We start from the raw sequence: 22407 nt of genomic DNA on the forward strand, positions 1-22407 counted from the left end.
GCCTTCCCTACCACAGCCTGACCTGCTCCTGCTGCAGGGGCTACCAATGCCCATGGTGCCAGGCTGTGGCACTGCCAGCGTCCCCTCTGTGTTGCTGGACAGCCAGAACCTTCCTTGGCTGGGTATTAACAGTACCAGCATCTTCCCAGCCCATCTGCGGGTCACCACCAACTGCACTATTTCACCTGCGCCCTCCCATCCTGCTCCCAGCTGTGTCACTGCCATCAGCAGCAGCGGGGACTGCAGCCCACAGGGCCCTCTGGTTGCTCTGCACTACCCCTGCGGGAGGCAGGGCTGGCAGCCCTGCAGTGCCCGCATGCTGGCACCACCTCCAGCAAGACGCCTGGACTGGTGCTCCTGCTGCGCACCCGTGGCCAGGCACTGAGCCAGCAGACATGGTCAGGGCAGCAGGGGCACAGCGGGGACGCTGTGCTGCACACAGCATGGCCACGTGCTGCAGAGTCCCCAGCACCACCAGCCACACGAGGCCCTGGGGGCCGTGCCTGTGCACCCCGATGCAGTCTCATGGCTGCTCTCCAAGCTCCAATGTCGCACAGCAGCAGGAGCTGTGCCTTCAGGCGCTGGGATGCTACAAACCAGCTGGTCTGATGACAGCCCCTTCTAGATGAAGAGTCTGTTCCTTATGGAAGCTTTATTCTGGATGGAGATGTAGCAGCAGCACAGAGCCTGGCTCAGCCATGTCCAAGCACTGCACCCCAGCTCCTGCTGAATCCCAAAGCCTCCTCACCCCTCTACAGGGCTGCCTCAACACAGGTAACAGCGAGTACCTACCTGGAGAAGGTGGGCGGCACGTGTATTTGGGGAAAGACAAGGCTGGGCAGATGTGCACCTTATTAGCAATAATGCCTTTTGCAGCAGAATGAGCAAGCCATCCACTCTGCACTTCCTGCCTCTGTGTCTGCCTAAGGATGGGGTGACTTCAGAGACCCAGATGCGCATTCAGCAGCTCCTCAGCCCAGCAGCCATCCTCCTCTAGCATGGCCCAGGGCTCGTGGGATGAGCTGCTGGCAGCCTCACCACACTCTCCCATCTCCTCTGCTGCCAGCAGGCCTGGCTGCCTGCCACCCCTACCCGGGCAGCGAGCGACTTCCAGCAGAATGGGGGCCAGCGCTGCTATGAGCAGGACTACAGAGGGCAGGAGGCAGAAGCTGTGTCCCACAAGAGACAACCCCAGCCCAAGCCCTGACCCTCACACCAGCTCCTGCTGGAGGAGAGTGGACGCTCCCTGGCTCTATGCACCAGGTGGAGGACCCAGCGACGTGCAGGACTGCCTGCAGCAGGGCCACCCCACAGCAAGGCTGCCTGCCTTGGCCACAGCTGTGCTGCACCTGCAGGGCCCAGGAAGTCACTGGAAACGCAGTGTAGTTGCCACTAACTGCTGCACGCCCAGAAGGGTGCTGCAGGAGGGCCGCCTGCACTGCATCCCCGCTCTGCCTCCCAGCACCCTGCTGCAGGCCCTGCCGTGGGGCAGTCCTGGCGGCTCAGCAGAGCAGCAGCTCCAGCAGGGCCGCAGGCCTCACCACCCTCCCCTCAGTGGTGGATCTGCACCGCATGGGGCTCAGGATGCATTCGCTGCCAGACACTGCCCAGCCTGCTGCTGCCCTGCTCCCCATGCTCATGGCACTGCAAAACTCGTGTCCTGTCTGCTTCCCTCACCTGGACCAGAGCAGTGCTATAGGACTCCATGCAGAGGATGCTCAACCAGACAAGAACATATGTGTGCAGGGAAAGCGTTGGTCTCAGAGGTCAGACTCATAGGGAAGACACAGAAAAGCCCACACCATCCCCACTCCTGCCTGGAATCCGCCAAAGAGGCTGCAGCCACCAGTTGCTTCCCCAAAAGAGACAAGCTCCGGGAAGGAAAGGCTCATGGAACAGCAGGGGTGGAGAAGCAGGCCCCAGGTACAGAAATAAATCGATATATTAGTGTACAAAACATGCTGCTTCCTCTGTACAGTGCCCCAGCCGGGCGCAGGCTCCCCACAGGGAGTTCACACATATATAAATAAGGCCCAGACAGCTGCAAACAGTATTTACAGCCCGCGGGGAGCTAGCGCCTGCTCCGGGGCCAGCCCCACCAAGACCAGCTGCTACGCCCAGCCCGCGGGATCCTCCCTCCTAGCCTGCACTGGCCAGGTTCATTTCAGGTCCACATCGAAGTCCAGCACCAGCAGCTTGGTCTCCTCTGTCCCGTTGCGGCTGCCCACTGCACACACGAGCTTGGTGTTGGAGGCACGGATGCGCCACACTACACCCCCACTGCCCCCACTCTCCAGTGCAACCAGGTTGCGCACAAATTCGCCCGTCTTGAGGTCCCAGAGCTTGACAGTACCATCATCCGAGCTGGTCACCACAAACTTGGAGCTGAACTGTAGGCAGGTCACCGCGCTCTGGTGCTTGCTGGGCCCTGGAGGCAGAGGGTACCCGTTAGTTCTCCTGTGCTCCCACCTCCAGTCCCAGGCTCTTCAGATCACCCACTGCTTGGCTCTTCCACCCCTGGGCAGCATCTGTCGTGACCCTGCCACGTCTGGTGGCCAGGAACAACATGACACTGCTCCAAATCCCCTAGCAAGGGAAGTTGTTCCACCCCCCCGCACTCACCCTGCAGTGTTTGCAGGCATTGGCCCGTCTTGATGTCCCAGATTTTCACCGTGGAGTCAGCATTGCCAGACACAAGGATGTTGTCACGTAATTCCATGCCACTTGTGAGCGACTGATGCCCCATGAGCGTGTGTAGACAGTTTCCACTCTCTACGTCCCACACTCGGATTGATGTGTCCAGAGAGCCACTCACGATGTGCGTCCCGTCAAACTGCCAGAGAGACACTGGTCAGCACGGCCTGCCTGGAAAGGGAGGCTTGTTCTCACAGAATCACAGAATATCCTGAATTGGAAGGGACCCACAAGGATCAATTCCAATTCATGGCAGTGCAGCACCAGAGGCTGGGGCAGGCCACGGTGCTCAGGCAGCACCCTACGGCTCAGCAGGGTGCACATGCCTTGGCAGCGCCCTCGCTCTAGGGAGGCGGCATGGTTTGTGTGTTCCTACAGTGCACACACGTGAGAGGGGTCAGGGCAGAAGGGCAGAGAGCATTTTATGCAGAGCATGGTCTGTGTGCCTCTGCAGTGCATGCATGCAGAGAGGAGACGGCCTCTTATGTGCCAGAACAGACAGGCTCGGGTCCCCGCAGCGAGGGGAAGGGGCCAGGCTCTTACCTGCAAGGAGTAGACGCGGTTTGTGTGTCCCTGCAGCGTATGAGTGCAGCTCTCGCTCTCAGGGTCCCAGACTTTCACTGTGTAGTCGTACGCGCCGCTCACCACCTTGTGCCCGTCGTACTGCACACAGCGCACGGCAGCCACGTGCCCCATCAGCACATGCAGACACTGCCCAGTCTCGATGTCCCAGAGGCGCAGAGTGGCATCCCGCGAGCCACTCACAACCCTGTGAGCAAGGGTGCACTTGGAGCCTGCATCAGCTCCAGACCTCACCCAGCTGAGCTAAGCCAGGGCACAGCAGCTTTCTGAGGGGCAGCCCCAGCTTACCCTCCCCAGGGAAGGCCTCTTCCCACCCAGCATCCTTTGGCGGCAGACCAGCTTAGGCCCAGAAGACCTCTGCACCTTCACTTGCACCAGGTCAGACCTCACAGACTGGCCCAGACCCTAATACTCCCTGACCTTCACCCACCCCACCGACCAGACCCCAAACACCTTTGACCCCATACCTGTTCCCATGCAAGTGCATGCAGCGCACTGTGGACGTGTGCCCATACAGCGTGTGCACACATTCGCCTGTGTCTGCGTTCCACACTTTGAGTGTCCGGTCCGTAGAGCCACTGATGACAATGCTGTCCCTCATCTGGGAAGACCAGACACCCCCTGTGTGGCCAACCAGCGTCTGCACACACTGCAAAGAACAAGGAGATGTGAGGCATTGCTTTGGGAAAGGCTGAACAACACAGCACGAAGGGGCAGCAAAGAACAGGACTTCTCCAGGGCAGGAGACTGGTAAGGCACTTCAGGTCAGAGACCCACCTCCCTGCAAACTCAGGCCCCCACCAGAGTCCTCCCACAACAGTCACTTGCTGTTCTGAAACCAATCAAGTTTCTCGACCTTTCTGGTCTTCAGGAGAGTGATCCACACTTGCTGACCACTGGTGAAAAGACGTGTGGCAAGCTCTTGCTCATCTGTTACTATGCCAACACTGACTCCCCTAGCTTAAGACAGCTCTTCCCACTGCTCATGCAGTCACGGGATCTACCAATTCCTCCCCCCAGCTGCACTTTTGTCAGAGACCAGATAAACCCATCCAAATGGCTGTGATACCTCCACCCTCTCTGCAGCAGTGCAGAGGAACGGCACGACTTCCACTGTGCCGGCAGAGCAGCCCTGTGACAGGATGTGGGACAACAGCTCACCTCGCCAGTGACAGCTGACCACACTTTGAGCGTGTTATCATCTGAGCCACTGACTATCCGGTTGCCGCAGAACTGCAGACAGGTGATGACATGGTCATCGTGTCCCTTCAGCACCTGCACAGAGAAGACCATCAATGAGGAGGGAGTTGTGCAGAGATGGGTTCTTGTAACAACAGCCACCGCCCTGCTGCTTCTCTGCTGGGTAGCAGCTACGGAAAGAGCCAAAGGGGGCATTTGAGAGCTACTGCTGGGGGATAACGGGCTACAAGAGAATTCCAACGCATGGACTGACCCTTGTGGCTATTAAGGCTGCACTAGCAATTGAGCTCAGAGACAACGCTTTGTCCTAGATCAAAAAATGGTGTCCATTAGACAGAGCATGTTTAGGACCACCAGCTCCACCTTCCCTGGGAGGCAGGTAGAACACGAACAGCTCTGCGTCCACTTCCACCTCCCTGAGCAGCAATGCAGCAGCAGGCAGAGGAGGCAGGCGATGGCTGAGACTCCTGCAGGGGCAGAGGACAGGCAGCTCAGCAGGGCCCCAAGCCAGGCAGACCTAGCCACGCACAGTGAGGAGAGGCTTGGTGCAACGGCCAGCCTGGAGCTGCCCAGCGCAGGGAAGGCACTGTGATGGGGTGGTGCAGGGAGGCATCCCAGCGGCGGGGCCCTGGGGAGCTCTGCTCACAGCTGGCGCAGTGACCAAGGGCATCAGGGGCTCAGGGTTGCTGCTACTACTGCAGTCCCCACAGCATGGCCAACACCGCTGTTCACCGGGTGCTGCAGGGGTGTGGGGAAAGGGCAGGGGACACGGGGGGTTTGGAGAAAGCCTGGGGATGGAAAGCAAGACAGAGACTATCACCTGCAGGATGGCTGCAGGGGTGGCCGGGGCTCTGCTCTATTTGCAGGATAGGGACAAGGGGCAGGAAGGGATCTTGGCAGGGAGAGACATCAAAGCGCTCCGCGACACCCTATCAGGGAATGTACCAGGGACAAGGCTTGGCTAAGCCTTAGGAGCCCTGCATGCCAAGGTTAGCTACAGCCCTGCAACATGCACTCAGAGAAGGGGTGAACATGTGGAAAACTCCTTTTCTGGGGTTAAGGGCAACCTTTTTTCCACTGGCAGAGCTGCATTCCTGTACCATCCACTGTGGCAATCCCTGACACCAGCTGCGCTGCCAGCCAGAGCACATGCAAAAACTCCAAACAAGCTGTGCTGTGGATCTGCTCTCTTCAGGCAGGGACAGGAGTTGCAGGAAGCTGGCAGGACCCTACAGCTTCAGGGAAGTTTAAATTCAAATACTTGCAGGTGAATGTCTCTGGCTTGTGTTTCCTGAAGACAGGCCAGACACCTGAATGTTTTCCCAAGACGCTTTTAAAATTGTTAATGACCACACCCTGTTGGTCATGGATATTTTTCTGCTGCTTCCTTCTTTAACCAGATTCCTACATGTCAAAGCTCTGGAGTCTGCTTCTCAGCATGCACTGCTGAAGGCACCTACCTTGGGGGCTTTAAGCTCCCCGCTGCGCCAATTCATGTCAATTTTGTGCTGCCGCATAAAGGCGAATTTCCAGGGGCTGTACATGAACCCAGGGCTCAGTAGGCGCCGCTTCCGTAGGTTCAAGGGCTCCTCAATGCCTGTGGGAAGAAAATGCAGCGTGATGCAGACCTTCTCCTGGCACACAGGTGGTCCACGTCCCCATCCTGGTAGGAACCAAGATGATACACAGCAGTGAGAGCTGTGGGCTCCCCTACTTTGGGTACTGTGGCTGCAGATTCCAGCCACAGTGTGCCACATGCAGGACAGGTGTTTACCTTCCTCACGGCACTTCTCTCTCCACAGCAGGTTATCTTCAGCCAAGACTCTCCAGTAGCGGCAGGTCTGGGCAGCACGGAGCAGGTCCCGAGGCTCCAGGAACGAGAGGACATAGAGTGCCAGCTGCGGGATCAGAAGCCGAGTTACACGTGCACAGTGGGCTCCCAGGGGTGGTAACCAGCACACGGCACCAGGGCGAGCCCATCACTTGCTTCAACTCACCTCCTTGGGCAGCAGGGAAATGAAGTCTCTTTGGAACTGCGGTTCAATGACCTGCATCATGTACTTGATTTGTGAGGGCTCGCAGCGATCAATGAGCTCATCCAGAGCAAGCAGCTTCTCTGGGCCGCTCCACCGCTGAGGACAGGGACATCAGTCACATTGTCTGCACACATGGCAGGCCCTCACAAGCTCCGTGTCTGCCTATGCCCACCCCAACCACAGCAGGGACACCAAGTGGCACAGGGGCACCTGAGCCATAGGAGAGCAAGGCCTCTGGAGTCAACCAGGGCTCCAGCACTTACACCTCAAGACAGGTGGGGCTGGGAGCTCCACCAGTCACACACAATGTGATATGGGTGCCCTGTGATGGTGGACAAAGCAACACTGCCCCAAAGGACACACTGCCCAGTGGGAACAGGAGGTGGGCCAACATCACATCTGCGTTCCCTTAGCTAAGGGCAAAAACTCACTGAAACTCCACCACAGGACCCAGAACCCCCACCTACAGCAGGCTGCACAAAGACAGACTCTGCAGGGCTCGGCCCCCCTCGTGCTGCCCTTCAGCCCCGCAGCTTCATGGTGCCACCCCCGGTGAACCCTTCGGCAGGGCTCTGTGCCTACCTGGAAGGTGCGGAGCCAGTCCTGCAGCTCGGGGGGAGGAGCAACCGAGGGGATGCAGCGGCGCCGTGCCTGGCCCGCCTTCGCATTGCGCAGGTCTCCAAAGGTGGTGGTGGGACTGGGCATGCAGGGACCCAGGGTCCTGGGCCACAGACGGGGGAGATGAAAGCAAAGGTGAGAAACACCAGCACTTCTTTGGGTCACGCAGTACAAGCAGTTCTCGGAATGTCGGTCCCCACGTACTACAAACCCTGAGCCTCCCCTAGGCTAACGCCTTTCCCCAAGCCTTCCACAGGGACCATGGCTACACACACACTCCCCTTACCCTAACCCACTCTATGGAATGACAGAATCACAGCGTGGCTGAGGCTGCAGACACCTCCGGGTGCACCTACTCCCACCTTGCACCAGCAAGGCCACCCAGAGCCGCTTGCCCAGCACCACATCCAGGCACAGCTACAGGAGATCTCAAAAAAGGAGACTGCACCACCTCAGCAGGGCTTGTAGGTGACTGAGGGACGGGACTGCTGAACTGAGGTTTTCCCACTCCCCAAGCCAACATGCCGCTCACCACAGAGAGCACTCATCTTACCTGCTGTACTCAGAGCCCTTGCACAGCTTTTTACCAGGGGAGAGGGCCCTGCCGTCCAGGCCATTCTCCGACTTCCGCTTCATCTGCAAGGGGAAGGACAAGTTAAAGCAGGGTGGAGCACAGCCCTCTGTGCACGTTCTGGGTCACCGATTTTCTGCCAAGAGTGACAGAGTAGGAGACCCAGCCCAGCCAGTCTTCCAAGACCACACTCTTGCTGGGAACCTGCAGAAGCTGAAGGGCAGCTGAGCTCTGGAGCTGGCAGCAGAGTTAATTTCTGGGGAAAAAACAGGATTTGGTCCTTCTGAGGGCAAAATCTGACCCAACATGGAAAGGTTAGCAGAGCAGGTACACAGGGACAAAAGCAGTGGCTGAAAAAAAACAGCAGGCCTGCTGTGCCCTTCTCTAGGCACAGTCCAGTGTGGAGCAGGCAGAGCGCCACACACACTGCAGCCTGCTGACAGACAAGCCCTACAGCCAGGCCCAGAGCTCAGCACACCACGCTGCACCTGACAGCTACAGGGAGAGCCAGGCTGGGACGCGGGACAGAGCGGGGCCGTGCCTGCAGCAGCGTTACCTTGGGCCGCACGTGGCGGAGCAGGCCGCCGTCCTCCGTCCGCTGCAGGTAGTCTATCCAGCGCTCGCCAATGGTGTAGTAGAAGTAGACATTGCTGCCATCTTCTCCTTCCTCGCTGCAGCAGCTCCCCTCTTCCTCTTCTTCCTCCTCCTCCTCCTCCTGCTCCTGCTCCCCACAGGCCGTGGAGCTGACTGGCTCCTGCTCCTCTTGCGCACAGGAACCATTGGCCTCTGGTCCTGACCCCGGACTCCCTTCCCCAGCGCGCTCTGGCTCCCAGGGGCCCGACACATCTTCCTCCTCGGCTGCTGCCTGCAAGACAGGGAAACGCAGAATCACTGCCCCAGCCCTCAGGTGCCCGGGGGCACCAGACTGGGGGCGTGCTGTGGGGCTGCCAGCCAGAGCAAGGGCCCAAAGCACACAGGGGCTTCCCTCCACAGTCCCAGGGGGGGAGCGACGAGCTGGGCACAGCCAAGGATGGGAAGAGGGGAGCAGACGACCAAGCCAAGGTACTCTCTGTGGACAGGCAGCCATTTCCAAGCCAGGCCTGGAGACAGGATGCTTCCCGGCCCTAGAGGAGGGCACAGCTGCCATACAACCAAAATATGCAGCATCAGGCCACTCCACGGCTGAGCAGCACACACAGAAGTTGCAGGGTCAGGGGGTCACTGAACAATCCTGAACCCACCAGTACTCCTCTGTGCAGAGAGCCCTTCCCTGCTGCAGTGGGAGCAGCCTTTAACCCGGTGCTTGGCAAAGCAGGGGCAGAGCTGCTGTGTGTGTGGGTGGCACAGGCTGAGCAGCAGCCTTCACGGCAAGGCGAGTGGCCCTCCAGCCCACCCAGTGGCAGCAAAACCAGCGGAGGGGTGCGAGCACTGCGTGCCCACCCAGCATCACCTGCACCCCTCCTCCCCAAATAATATAGCACTGTGATTAGCTGCACACACACACACACAAAAGCAGAAGCACTCAGTAATTACTTGGAAGAAGCAGAACAATGCCCTTACATCACAGGAGAATGAGGAACTGTTGCCAGTACACCGAGAACATCTCTCAACCAGCAGACCAGGGTAATCTGCACCAAAGCGTCCCAGTGAGTAGTACAAGCTGATCACTGGCCCACACCAACTATTTTTAATAAATCTTGGAATACAGGAGGAATTGCAAAGACCAGAAGTGTGAAAACTGTGTCAAAACTGAAGAAGGCAGACGACTGAATCTTCACATGGTTTTACATCTGGTAATAGAGGGGCTGGTGCAGGATTCCACTGGTAAGATGACAGGGACACGCTTTGCACCAGCTGATGAGACTTTGAAAATGTCTTTTCAAATAAAGTTGATTTTATTCTTTGAAGCGTTACATTGGTTAACAAAAGCAGTTACATGAATCACATAAATGAGACATGCTCATACACTGACTGGGACACAGCCTTCTCATCCCAACACTGGCACACCACAGCCTCGGACGTGCTGTTTGGTGAGAAGGGTTAGATCAAGGCAGCGCCAGCGAACAGATCTCTGAAGGTGTTGCTGGGAAAATTCACTTTCTGCTGATGGGCTGAGTGCAGGCCCACAAGTGGGAAAAACACTGATCAGAATTTGTTTTGCTCACAGTAAGGAAGTAGATTTTTTTTTCCAATTACATTTTGAGATCAAGATTTGGGTAGGAGGCAAGGACGGGGCAGCCACACAGTGATCAGCATCACTTGGTACACTGCGCTCACTCAAATAAAATGCATTTCAGTACATTCAGAGAATGTTCTCCATCTAAAGACAAGGAGAGCAGGACCAGCAAAACACCAGGGCCTGCACATCCTGTAAAGCAGTGGCTGAAAAGGAATGAGGGGTCACACTCCACACAACCTTCAGGCTCAACAATCCAAACAGGGAAGAAATGCAAGGAGGATTGCAACACTACCACAACGCCCGATCCATATTTTAAAACAGAACGCTTAAAACTAATACATTGGTTGATCCCCTCCCCCAGATGATTCAGAGGCCGGAGAAAAATCTCGTAGGAGAAGAAAAGAAATGGAGATGATTTGGTCACAATACAAAACTACACCTGTGGAGGGAAAATCTTTGGTGCTTTAATGGGCTCCTGCCAGGCTCTAAAACATTCAGGGCAGCTGGGGCTGGGTTTGCTTGAGTTTAGGAACAAGGCCTCGGCATCTGTGTTCTCAGGAGACAGCCAGGGCAGGCCGCCCAGCCCCGAGGCTGGCTGCTTGCTGCCTCACGGCACCCGTCAACCCCTCCAAGCCCTCTGTAGGCCAGCTGGGGGCAGAGGCAGTGGCCCAGGCCGGGTGCTGGGATCTGCCTCTCCGGGAGGCAGCACCGGGCCCAGGCTTCTCAATCAGCTCCTCTGGCATCCAGGCCTGGGGCTCAGGCCTGGGTCATGGCTACCAAGGGACACTGGGACCATGCTGCTGGGGTAGCACTGGGCATCCCGAGCTGCCACTGACAACCTCCAGGCAGCCCAATACTTTTCAGCAACCCCTTGCCCCCCACCCCGGCTCGGCAGAACGCTCAAGGGCTTGGCCAGGCAGAGCTTTCCTGAGCCCCGTGGAGTTTCCTCAGCCCCACAGGGACCAGCAGCAGGAAGAGGCACTTCCTGAAGAAGTCCCCAGCACCAGGCAGGTGGCGTGTGGCCACTGCTCCCATGGATGAGGATGAGGCAGGGACCTTGGTGAGAATGGGCTCTGGCCTCCTCAGCTGCCAGCCTCGGGGAAGAACTTCCCTCCACACCCAGTTCTGGCCTCTGATGATGAGCAATTATTGGAACTCAACAACTGGCTGCAGAGGCCTGCTGATGGATAGCTGCTCTGCAGCTGGGGGTGGGAGGTGTGTGTGCAGACAAGTCATGAGTGTCCTCTGGGGTCAGAGCACTGCTTCTCTGGGGACTCTGGGACAGACGCACCGAGCAGAGCAGCTCCCAGCAAGGCTTGCACCCAGGGGCCACCACACCCGCCCTACAGCAGGGCATAGCCTCTGCTTTGGGGAAGACCTGGACAGCAAACTGCCACCTCACAGGGCAATTATGGACTGACTGCTTGGTTGTTGAGAAGGGCGCAGCCTCCTCTGGACTGCCTTGTTGCAAAGGCCAAAGCAGGCGTGTCTCCTGCCCAGCAAACCTCCCCATTCCTGCACTAGCTGTCCCCTTGCCCAACACAGGACACTTCTCCCCAGCTCCTGGAGGTAGGATTACGTCCCCGTCACACAGAAAGTAGCCCTAACTTTCTTTTCCTACCTGAGGCACAGGAGCCTTACTGTCCCCCTGCAGACCAGGGCTCACCCTAGCAGCCTCCTCGCTGCTTGGCCTCCTTCTGCAAGTCATCCGCTGACTGTTCAGCTCCAAGATGCGGGTGGTGATACCTTTGACGTGGAGAAGGTCATCGAGTGAGTTGAAGCCCTTCAGCTCCTGTGAGAGGGAGAAGTAAGACTCAACGTGGAGCACAGGATCAGCCTCCAGGGAGGACCAGGCTTACTGACACCCTCGTCTGAGGGGCTGTTTCTTGGCAGTGACCAACCAGCTTCCATTTCATTTACACCCACAGCTCCCATTAATAATTTGAGGTGTTGGGGGAAGGAGGCTCGGGGTCCCACAATAAAGCGCTACCTTTGTACTTCAAGTCCCTGCTCCTATACCCATCAGCAGTAAGGAGTGCCTTCTGCCTCAAGCTGCTTCTCCCATGCAGTCCCTCCTGTTTCCGCAAACTGCCCCAGCTCTGAGCAGCTGCGACAATGCCCAACCACACACACCCACAAGGAACAGCAGTAACAGTAGAGCTGTTACTGGCAGGTGGAGAAGTCACCCAAAAGCAAACAACAAAAGCTCAGAAAGTGGAACTGCACCCTCCAGCTCACTAGTCCCAAGGCCAGGTGCATTTACTGGCCCCCACAGTCAATCTCCAAGGACTGGACACAGCCCCGACGTTCTGCCAGGTGCATGCACACACGTGCGTGTGCAGGGCACCCCTCGCTCCATGAAACACCAGGTCAGGCACTGCCTGGCCCCACAGGCACGAGGACCATGACTTACAAGGGATCACATCCACAGCCTGCACAGCTTCCACGTAGCTTCTGCCACAAACCAAAGTCAAAGGGCCTAAAATCATCGGGAACAGTGGGAGCGTGATGGTAACACAGACCTCTGGGCCAAGACAAGGCCCCTCCCAACCCCTCAAAGCTGTCAGGCATCATTACAACACTTCTGCTTCTCCACAATAAACAGTTTTACCCCAAACCACTGCTCTGATGATAAGCCTTTTTTCTATGAATTTGTCCTCACCTGTTCCCATACCAACAGCCCTGTGGCTGCTGAGCCCCGTGGCTCTTCTGCCTCCACGGTGTTTACATTCCTGCTGTATTTATAGCTGGTGACCCTGCCCCTCTCAGCCTCCTCTTTTCCAGGCCAAAAAAAGTCAAGCTCTTCCAGTCTTCTCCCGGGAACCTGGCCTTCCATCTCCACCTGCCTCACTTCTCTGTCTCTTTCAGCACCGATGCCATGTTTCAGCTACGATCCTGCCAGCTCTCCGGGGCATTAATTTTCCTGTCTCCGCTGAAAGCACCGTGACAGGCACAGCCTGCGCTCACACGCACCTGCTTCACGGCTCGGTCACACGGGTGGCTCACTCATCCCGTGAGTGACTCTCCGGCTCTGTCATTTCCCAGCGGCAGTCACACAGCCCATGGGGGGGGCGGCAGGACCTCCAGCCCGCGGTGATCGCCCCCCCTGCCCCCCCCGCGTTTCCCCTCCCGGGGCGCAGCAGCACCGCCGCCGGCCCGCGGGACCCACCCCGGGCACACGGAGCTCGCGGCCCCGGCCCCGGCCCTGCCGGGCGGCTCCGCAGGGCCCGCACCCGGCCGCACCCGCCCCGACCGGGACGGGCTCCCAGGGCCTTGCCCCGCCGCAGGCCGCGCCGGGCGAGGCTGCGGAAACGGGCGGCGGGGCCCGGCCCGGCCCTCCCGCGCCCGCAGCCCCGGCAGCGACCCCGGGGCCAGGCCGAGGGGAGCGGGCCCCGACCCGGCCCCCCCGCCCCGCGCCGCTCCCCTCCCGTCCCCCGCCGGGACCCTCGCCCCGGGCCATCCCCCGCCCCCCGGCCCGGCCGCTCACCTCCCTCTTGCGCACGATGCCGCGGGCGCGGCGGCGGCCGATGCCGCTGAGCGCCCCCTCGAGCTCGGCCACGCCGGCGCGGTTGATGTCCAGCTTCCCCCCGCCGGGGCCCGGGCCCGGCCCGCCCGGCCCCGACATCCCCGGCAGGAAACGCCGCCGCCGCCGCCGCGCAGGCCCGGGCGCACTGCGCACGCGCCGCCCCGCCCCACCCCGCCCCGCCCGCATCCCCCCAGGCACCGGGAGCCCGTACGGAAACAGCCTCTTTATTGGAACTGCGCGTGCGCGGGGCGGGGCCCGCCGCCCCTCGGGCTGCAGGCACCGGGCACGGCCCCGCCCCGCTCGCTGCCGGGGGCCGGCCCCGGAGCCCCGCCCCCCCCGTGGTCCCGCCCCTCAGCGCCGCTTGTAGCGGCAGGGCCGCAGGCGCAGCCCCGCGCAGGGCCGGGGGCGCGGCGGGGCCGTCTTGGAGAACTCGAGCAGGAAGAAGAAGGGGCTGGACAAGTCCTGCGGGGCACGGCGGGGCTCGGCGTCACGGGCGGCCGCGTGTCCCCGCCCCACGCCCCCAGCCCCGTCACCGCCCGGGCTCAGCCCCCCCAGCCCCAGGCCGGGCCGAGCCCCTGCTGCCGGGACCTGCAGGCTCTGCCCCGAGCTCCCCGGTTCCCCCGGGGGAGCCTCACACACCCTGCGGCACCCGGTGTGCTCGGGGACGCACCTTGGAGACGCTTTTGAATCCCAGCTGGGCCATGGCGGTCATGAAGGCTCGGGTGTCCTCAAAGCGGCTGGCGACCTCGGCCACCAGCAGGGTACCGCTGCGGGAACGGCTCCGCTGTGAGGGGTGGCACTGCAAGGCCCCCCGGCCTCCCCCCTCACTGCCCGCTATAACCCATAACCCGGCTGTGTCCCTGGGGCTCGCCCCCGCGCCCAGCCCCAGCTGCACGCACGTCTCTGCCTACCCCTGTTTCAGCACACGATTTGCCTCTTCCAGGATCTCCTGCAGGTTGGTGCCCATCAGCGCTAGGCAGAAAACCGCAACGTCCACTGACTCGGCTGCCAAAGGCACCTACGAAACACCAACACAGAGACCAGCCCCAAAGGGAGGATGGCAACGGGGACGGGCAGCTTGTCCCTCTGTCTGGCACTCCCACGGCTCTCAGATTCACCCCAGCACCTTCTCTGTGGGAGGAACAAGCAGCGGTACCCCCGTATGAGAACAAACACACGCTCCTTCTCACACACGAGGTTCTCATCCCTCCCATTGATGCTCCCAACCACCTTCTTCTGTCCCCCACAACCTGACACCTCGGTCTGTACACCCCGAAACCTGACAGGCAGCTTCAATGCCACGAGCCACCATGAACATCCACATGGGAGCACGCTGCCGTCTCAGCAAGCCTGGAGAGCCACAGAGCTCTGCCACCCCTCGCACACGGCCTCCTCCCCTGCACCTCCCTGGCTCTGAGCACGCGTGGGGCTCGCTTACTCTGCACAACGTGGACCCTCATTGCTCCCCCCTACCTTGGCCATGTCGCACACAGTGACAAGCGGGCTGAGAGGTACCAGGTCAAAAGAATGAACCTTGTTTCTGACACTGTTCGCAATCTTGCAGTCGCCGCATCCAAAATCTGCCACGACCAGAGAAGCCGGCCTAAGGAGAAGCAGAGAACAGGCTGATAACGCTGCTCTGCCCACCACCTCAGCTCAGACCACAGACTGCCTTGGGCCTGGCCCTCCGCAGAGCCCCTGCCTCCTCCCACACTCACCGCCGGCGCAAGTAACGGATAATGCGATCCACGGGATTCTCCGGCCAGCGCCCCACTTGTTGAGCAAAGCCGCGGTGGTAGATTTGGAAAGCTTCGGGGTCGTCCTGGAAGAGCTTCACAGCTTCCTGGCTGCTGGAGGTGTAGAGCTGCTGGTTGATGTACCGGAACCGCGCCGACAGCAGCCGCTCCTCCATCCGCGCACGCAGGGCCGCCGACCTCCCCGCGGGGGCCGCTTCCAGGGCAGGCAGCTCCGAAGCCGCCGCTCCCGTGCCTGCTTCCATGCCTGCCTCCTTCTCCTCCCCAGCGCCCGCTTTGAGCTTATTCTGGCGCCTTTTGTTCTTTTGCCTGTTCTTCCACTGCTGCCGAGTCAGCCTCTGTGCCGATCCCGCAGCCGAAGCCCCCTTCCCCGGCCTGTCCGCCTCCGAGCTCCGCGCGGGCCGGGCCGCGGGCGGCTCGGCCGGGACCCCGGGGGGCACCGTGGGGGCGGGCACCGCGGCGCGGCGGCTCTCGGCGCCGCTCCGGTCCCGCTCCGCGGCCGCGCGACCTCCAGCGCCGCATCCCCGCGGGGCGCGCTGGGTCCCGTTACCGGCGGCCGCCCGAGTCCCGCCCGTCGCGGTCGCCCCGGAGGGAGGCCCGGTACCGCCGCCGCCCGGGGCCTCCCGCCCAGCCCCCGGCTCCGCGTTGCCCGCCGGCCGCCCCTCCGCCTCGGCCCGGCACCCCGCGGCCTGCCGCCGCCTCCGGGGCCGCTTCGCCGCAGGCTGCCCGTCCGCCGGCGGGCACGGCCGGGTCCCGGCCGCCGCCTCGAGGCGCTGCAGGGTGGCCAGGAGCCGCTGGCGCCGCTTCCGCTCCGCTGCGCCGGGGGCCTGCGGGTCGTGGGGCGGCTCAGCCCGGCCCCCCCCGGCCCCCCTCACCGGCGGGACCCGGCCCGGCGCGAGGCCGTCCGCCCCCTCGCCCCACTCCTCCTCCGCGAACATGGCCGGGGCCCGCCGGCAGCCCCGGGGCCCGGCACCGAACCCACGTGCGCCGGGAGCCCCCCGCGCCTGCGGCCAGAGCGGCGCCGGCAGCGCGGCCGGGAGGGCGCCCCCTGCGGCCGGGAGGACGGGCGGCCCGGCAGCCCCGCCCCGGCACGGTTCGCCCCGCCCACCGGCACGCGCGCCCCCGCCCCTGCCCGGTTGCCCCCGCCCCCGCCCGGTTGGCCCCGCCCCTGCCCGGTTAGCCCCGCCCACCGACACGTGCGCCCCGCCCCCGCCCGGTGCCCGCTCCCGGTGCCCCCCCCCAGGCACCTCCCGGTGCCGCCGCCCGCAGCGCCCCGCCCGGCGCTCCCGGCGCTCGCTCCCGTCCCGGCGCCGTGCGCCCGGCGCGGCCCCGCCGCGGGGTCTCGGTGCGGGCCGGCGGCTGCCCGGCAGGGGGCGCTGGCGGCGGCCCGGGGCGGAGCCCCCGCGCTGTCCCGCGCCCGCCGACCGCCGCCCAGCGCCGCCGCCGGAGCCGGTAAGGGCGGCCGGGCCGGGCGGGGGCCGGGCCGCGCCGGGAGGGGGCCGGGCGGGGCCGCGGGTGGGCCCGGGCGGGGTCGGGCCGGGCCGGGGCAGAGCGGGGCCGGGGCGGGGCGGGGGGGTCCGGCCCGGGGCAGGAGGCGCCGGGGGGGGGCGCTGCCTCCGGTCCGCCGCGGGGCTCGTTCTGCGGGGCCGGGGCTGCGGAGTACGGGCGGGACCCCGGCAGCCGGCGCCGGGCACGGGTCTGGGGCCCGGTCCGACGAGCGGCGGGGGCGGCGGCGCGGGGCCGGGAACCGCGGGCGGAGCGCCGGGAGCGAGGGGCCCGGCGGGGTGCGGGGAGCCTCGGGCCGGGCGGGGCGGGGCCGGGCCGGGGGGGGCGCCGCAGTCCCGGGACGAGCAGGGCCCCGGGACCGGGAGGAGGGAGGACGGCGGCGGCGGGGTGCGGGCGGGGATGGGGCGACCCCGGGGGCCCTTCCGGGGGGGGCGAGGACCCGGCCGGGGCAGCGCCGCCCGCTGCGGGCAGCCCCAGGTCCCCGCTTGGTGCCCCGGGTGCTCCCTGCCCGGCTCGGGGCAGCAGCGTCCGGTCACTGGGGGGATGTGAGGGAGCGAGGGGGTCCCCCAGGGTGATGCTGTGCCGAGCGCAGCCAGGCCTGGCCGGGAGCAGAGGGACGAGGGCTCTGTGGAGCTGCGGGACCCATGCGGGGCGGTGCTGGACCTCCGCCAGCTCCGCTCCCCCCGCGGGAGATGCGGGCACCGGGGCTGCCTGGGCTCGCAGATAAGCCCGTGGATGCTGAACCCGCTTCCTGCCAGCGGCACCCGTGACGCTGGAGTCAGCCGTGAGCTTCCCCTTTGGCTGCGCATCCAGCTCCATCCCCAGTCTCCGTCAGCCCTGCGGCTTTCCTCGGGACAGCCCGGGAGGGGTGCGAGCTCTTGTCCTTAGCCCCCAGGGGGCAGAGGGGCTGTGGGAAGCAACATCTGGGTGCCAGGGCTGGGCAGACGCAGAGCCCTGCGCTGCAGCAGGGCACCGTGCCCTTACAAACCCCTCTCTGCAGCAAGAGCCGCGATGGACGACATCTTCACGCAGTGCCGAGAGGGCAACGCGGTGGCCGTGCGCCTCTGGCTGGACAACACCGAGAACGACCTCAACCAGGGGTGAGCAGGGGGGACCTGTGCCGGGGCTGCCCGGGCCAAGGGCGCTGGAGCAGCTCCGGACTCGTTTCCGCTCCGTGTCCAGGGGAGGGGGTGGGATTCGGCTCCTCCCCGCCGGGAGGAAGTTACCGCATCGCAGAGGCATGAGGGCTGCACATCCTCCGGCCGCTTCCTCGGCCACTGCCGCTCCCAGCCGCAGGCCGGGGGTGCTGGGGAGACCCCCGCTGCCCCAGGGTGGCTGCTGCGTCTGGGTGACCGCATCCCCTGTCCCCAGCCACGACCTTGTGCCAGCCCTGCCCGTGGTGCCCTGGGGCAGCTCCTGTGGGGCCGTGTGTCCCCGAGCACTGCCCGCCCGCTGGGTGAAGGCCCGGTGCAGCCGTCTGTCCCACAGCAGCACCTCTGCTGAACTCCCCCTGGGAAGAGGGGCCTTCCTGTGCCCTTCGGCTGCATCTCACAGCCACTCCCGGTGGATCCCAGGCACACATCCCAGACTGGGATGTACTGGAGGAGCTGGGGTCGCTTGCTGGGGCATTTGGGCTCCATCTGGCTGTGCTGGGGTACCTCTGTCCTGTGGGGCCAGGGACTAGAGGGGGGGAAGGTGGGCTCTGGTCGTCTCTGGCTGCTCTGCCCCGCCGGAGCCGGTGGCGGTGGGGATGCAGCGTCCCCGCCTGCCAGGCCCTAGTCTCCTTTTAAGGCCTGGCTGGAGCCTCCTCCCTTACTTGGCCAGGCATGGCTGCGAGCAGATGGGGGGGGGGGGGTGGAGGCTGGGGGGAGCCAGCCCTTGCCAGCCTCTCGATGATTTAACCCTGAGGAAGATGGGACTTGGCGGGGGCCCTCCTGGGGACGGGGCAGAGCAGGAGTGCTGCTGGGGCTGCCCCGCTTGCAGCATGCTGCAGGCCTGCAGGGCTGTGCCCTACCTGCCCAGTCGGGAGCTCACAACCACGCGCTGGGGCTGCCTGGCAGAACCCTCACTGCCCTCTCTTCAGGGATGACCACGGCTTCAGCCCCCTGCACTGGGCCTGCCGCGAGGGCCGCTCCAATGTGGTCGACATGCTCATCATGCGGGGAGCACGCATCAACGTCATGAACCGTGGCGATGACACCCCGCTGCACCTGGCTGCCAGCCACGGCCACCGTGACATCGTGCAGAAGGTACCGGCCTCCCCGGGCCCTGCCCTGCCCCTTCCCCGCCATCCCCACACCCGCTGGGACCTGGAGCAGCCTTCCCCACGAAGCCCCTGTCCAGCCTCAGCCCCTTCCCAGCAGCTGGGCTGTGCTGTGGTGGCATTGCTGCCCTGCCCCAGGAGGAGGTGTGGGGTGGAAGGGACCTGGTCCAGGTTTACCAGCGCTGTCTTCCTGCCCCCAGCTGATCCAGTTCAAAGCAGACATTAATGCCGTGAACGAGCACGGCAACACCCCTCTGCACTACGCCTGCTTCTGGGGACATGACCAGGTGGCAGAGGTGAGCAGCAGCACCTGGACACAGGCAGGAAGGGGTCCAGGGCAAGGAAGGGGCATGGGGAGGGAGAGGAGGGGTGAGGGTGGAGTCTGGGTGCATGGGCAGAGGCTGAGAAGAGGACAGCGACAGCAGGGACTCATTTTTTCCTCCCTCAGGACCTAGTAGGCAACGGGGCCTTGGTCAGCATCGCAAACAAATACGGTGAGACACCCACTGATAAAGCCAAGACGCCGCTACGGGATGTCTTGAAAGGTAGGGGGCTCCCATCCAGTCCCTAGGACCTGCCTCTGGCTCCTGCTGCAGCTCCTGTGCTCAGCAGCTGCAGGATCCTGCTCATGCTGCCCAATGCCTTATCTCTCTCCAGAGCGTGCCGAGAAGCTGGGCCAGAGCCTGACCAAGATCCCCTACAAGGACACCTTCTGGAAGGGCACAACCCGCACACGGCCCCGTAAGGACAGAGCCTTCCCTAGTGGGGCGTGCTGATCCGTGGGGGCACGGCTCTCTGTGGTAGGGCAGACAGGGCTGGGGGCAGCGGTTTCAACTTCACGTGGCTCGGTGGGGAGGGGGAAATCCCCTCGCTGCAGGAGCAGTGCCTGGACCATGCTGATACTGCTGCCCTCTGTGGCCCAAGGGAGCAGCAGGAGGAAGGTCCCACAGCCACGGGCTGAGCCTCTCCTTTTCTTACAGGAAACGGGACCCTCAACAAACTTGCTGGAATAGACTTCAAACAACTGAGCTTGAGCCAAAAACTCAATGAGAACCATTCGGGAGAGGTACGTAGGTTGTTACCTCCCTAGGACAAGCAGCTGCACCCCAGCCCCTGGCTGGCTGTGTAGGGCAGAACCAGGGCACAACTGCTCAGGGGGCTGAGCACGGGGACAGCCCACACAGAGGGCACCTGCCCAGGTTTCCTTACATACTTTGCTACACTCACTGCGCATCACTGCGGGTGTGTTGGTTCTAGGAGATCTGTGGGTCCCACAGCCCTGCATGAGGAACCAGCAGGTGCTCAGGGACCGCGTACCCCTCACAGTGACAGTGTCCCCCTGTCTATCTGCAGCTGTGGAAAGGACGCTGGCAAGGCAATGACATCGTCATCAAAATGCTGAAAATCCGGGACTGGACAACTCGGAAGAGTCGAGACTTCAATGAGGAGTACCCGAAGCTGCGGTGAGTGCCAGCATCATTTCCCAAGCAGCCAAGGTCTTTGAGGGTGGGCATCATCCCCAGTGGGGCGGGAGATAGGCAGGGGCCCACCAGAGAGCAGAAGCTGGTGGGTGTGAGGAGCCCCCAGGAAGATGGAGCAGAGCGAGGCAGGAGCTGGGGGTGTGGGTAGCACCCCTGGTTTCAGGGCTGTCACTTCTCTTGCAGGATCTTCTCTCACCCCAATGTGCTGCCGGTGCTGGGTGCCTGCCAGTCCCCCCCAGCACCTCACCCCATTGTCATCAGCCACTGGATGCCCTATGGATCCCTCTACAACGTATTACATGAGGGGACAAGTGAGTGCTGATGGGGGTGACAGAGCTGGGGCAGAGACCAGTCCCACTGTCCTTGGGGAGCTGCTTCTCCGTACATTTGGGGCAGCAGCAGGGACCCTTCCTGGGCATGGGAGGAGTTCTGTCTGCAGCCTGCGTGCCTTCCACACACTCAGTCCAAGCACTGGCATTGCCACTCCCTGCCCTCAAGTGCAGCACCCCTTGCTTAGTGACCCTGATGCCACCTCCTTCCCTGCAGACTTTGTGGTGGACCAGATGCAGGCGGTGAAATTTGCCTTTGACATTGCGCGAGGCATGGCCTTCCTGCACACGCTGGAGCCTCTCATCCCACGCCACCACCTCAACAGCCGCAGCATCATGGTGAGTGCCAGTGCTGAACGCCCCTGCAGACGGGGATGTGTGGGCTGCTATAACCCTCGCTCTCTCCTCAGATCGACGAGGACATGACTGCGAGGATCAGCATGGCCGATGTGAAGTTCTCCTTCCAGTGCCCAGGGAGGATGTATGCACCAGCCTGGGTGGCACCAGAAGGTGAGTGCCAGGTAGTCAGGCCCCTCCTGATGCTTGCCCCCCTTTCCTCACCCTCTGCTCTGATGAGCCTCCTGTGCTGGATTCCCTGCAGCCTTGCAGAAGAAGCCTGAGGAAATTAACAGGCGCTCAGCTGACATGTGGAGCTTCGCAGTGCTGCTGTGGGAGCTGGTGACCCGCGAGGTGCCATTTGCAGACTTGTCCAACATGGAGATAGGCATGAAGGTGAGGAAAGGGCTGGTTAAATTGCACCAGTCCAAACCAGATCAGCCAGGGCACAACTGGGCCTACAGCCACCAGCAGGGATGAGGAGGCAGGGCCCAACAGAGGCGAGCCTGGCAGCACTCTGCCCTGAGGTACCTGCACGACTGTCAAAGGCAGGGCTGGGTCTGAATTTCTGATCCTGCTCTGCCCTGCTTTGCTTCCAGGTGGCACTGGAGGGGCTACGTCCAACCATCCCACCCGGCATCTCCCCACACATCTGTAAGCTGATGAAGATCTGCATGAATGAGGACCCAGCCAAGCGTCCAAAGTTTGACATGATAGTGCCCATCCTGGAGAAGATGCAGGACAAGTAGAGGGAGGTGCCTCCCAGCCACCCGATGCTGCCATGCTCCCTTCCCCGCCACCCCCAAGTGCCTTTAACCCCAGAGCCAAGGCGGAGCAGGGACTGCCCCCTCCCCCTGAGCCAGCCACGGACACGGTACAGACAACGCTGCCTTCCCTGGAGCCACTCTGCAGGCTTTGGGCTCTGTAGAACCAATCTATGGCAGCACCTCCACCCTCCCTGGCAGCTGTGGGCAGACTGAGCGGGGGGCCTGGCCCCGGGCACCGAGTGCGGCTGGGCTCTGCTGCCCACGAGGCCGGGCTGCGCTGCACAGCCACCCTGCCCTCCCTGGCCCAGAGCAGCTCACCCCCCCAGACAACGCCCAGCCCTGGTGCTCGTCCCTGCTAAGGACAGTGGGGTGAAGCTTGCCTGTTTGCGCCCAGCACCACCCCAGCTTCGCGCTTCACTTTTTATCGTTTCCATCCAGGCCACATGGAAAAGCCGCCAGCATCTGAAATAAACATTTGTTATGAAAACTGCCTGCTGGCAGAGGGGTGCGTACTTGTGCAGGCTGTTGTGTAAGGGGGGGGCATTGAGGCAAGGGTTGCCTAGCA

At 62.7% G+C, this 22407-nt stretch overlaps 2 protein-coding genes across 11 annotated transcripts; one reads left to right on the forward strand and one right to left on the reverse strand.

Moving 5' to 3' along the window:
- Positions 1–1924: 1924 nt before the first annotated feature.
- RRP8 (ribosomal RNA processing 8) lies at positions 1925–16317 on the reverse strand. 6 transcript variants are annotated; one of them, XM_027465911.3, is made up of 16 exons: positions 15125–16317; positions 14880–15009; positions 14318–14424; positions 14077–14173; positions 11547–11672; positions 8258–8566; positions 7684–7766; positions 7095–7233; positions 6474–6608; positions 6251–6374; positions 5937–6073; positions 4438–4551; positions 3744–3925; positions 3238–3463; positions 2623–2833; positions 1925–2428 (listed from the first exon to the last, which is right to left on the reverse strand). In XM_027465911.3, the coding sequence occupies exons 1-16, from the start codon at positions 16096–16098 to the stop codon at positions 2160–2162; spliced, it is 3363 nt and encodes a 1120-aa protein (XP_027321712.3). In that variant the 5' UTR covers positions 16099–16317; the 3' UTR covers positions 1925–2159. The 6 variants fall into 6 exon arrangements, with proteins under 6 accessions (XP_027321712.3, XP_027321708.3, XP_038034975.1 ...); XM_027465907.3 differs by having other exon boundaries at positions 11502–11672; XM_038179047.2 differs by lacking the exons at positions 14077–14173; positions 14318–14424; positions 14880–15009; positions 15125–16317 and adding an exon at positions 13368–13568.
- A 159-nt stretch (positions 16318–16476) lies between these two features.
- ILK (integrin linked kinase) lies at positions 16477–22332 on the forward strand. 5 transcript variants are annotated; one of them, XM_027466001.3, is made up of 13 exons: positions 16477–16612; positions 17667–17766; positions 18750–18915; positions 19130–19225; positions 19378–19474; positions 19587–19670; positions 19910–19995; positions 20283–20392; positions 20594–20721; positions 20957–21078; positions 21150–21249; positions 21341–21471; positions 21675–22332. In XM_027466001.3, exons 2-13 carry the CDS (start codon positions 17678–17680, stop codon positions 21822–21824), a joined length of 1359 nt encoding a protein of 452 aa, XP_027321802.1. In that variant the 5' UTR covers positions 16477–16612; positions 17667–17677; the 3' UTR covers positions 21825–22332. The 5 variants fall into 5 exon arrangements, with proteins under 5 accessions (XP_027321802.1, XP_027321807.1, XP_027321812.1 ...); XM_027466006.3 differs by lacking the exon at positions 16477–16612 and adding an exon at positions 16700–16819; XM_027466011.3 differs by lacking the exon at positions 16477–16612 and adding an exon at positions 16798–16944.
- Positions 22333–22407: the final 75 nt, after the last annotated feature.

Source organism: Anas platyrhynchos, chromosome 1, assembly GCF_047663525.1.
Source record: "Anas platyrhynchos isolate ZD024472 breed Pekin duck chromosome 1, IASCAAS_PekinDuck_T2T, whole genome shotgun sequence".
NCBI classification, from domain to species: domain Eukaryota; kingdom Metazoa; phylum Chordata; class Aves; order Anseriformes; family Anatidae; genus Anas; species Anas platyrhynchos.

What these genes read in the sequence shown, in the direction of transcription:
- RRP8 (XM_027465907.3), bottom strand. Translation starts at nt 16,098, where the DNA reads ATGTTCGCGGAGGAGGAGTGGGGCGAGGGGGCGGACGGCCTCGCGCCG. An exon ending in GTAAGGCTCCTGTGCCTCAG is followed by an intron (nt 8,567 to 11,501) that starts GTAGGAAAAGAA and finishes CCTGTCTTGCAG; the next exon opens with GCAGCAGCCGAGGAGGAAGA. An exon ending in TTTCCCTGCTGCCCAAGGAG is followed by an intron (nt 6,375 to 6,473) that starts GTGAGTTGAAGC and finishes CTGATCCCGCAG; the next exon opens with CTGGCACTCTATGTCCTCTC.
- ILK (XM_027466001.3), top strand. Translation starts at nt 17,678, where the DNA reads ATGGACGACATCTTCACGCAGTGCCGAGAGGGCAACGCGGTGGCCGTG. An exon ending in GAGAACGACCTCAACCAGGG is followed by an intron (nt 17,767 to 18,749) that starts GTGAGCAGGGGG and finishes CCCTCTCTTCAG; the next exon opens with GGATGACCACGGCTTCAGCC. An exon ending in GCTACGGGATGTCTTGAAAG is followed by an intron (nt 19,475 to 19,586) that starts GTAGGGGGCTCC and finishes ATCTCTCTCCAG; the next exon opens with AGCGTGCCGAGAAGCTGGGC.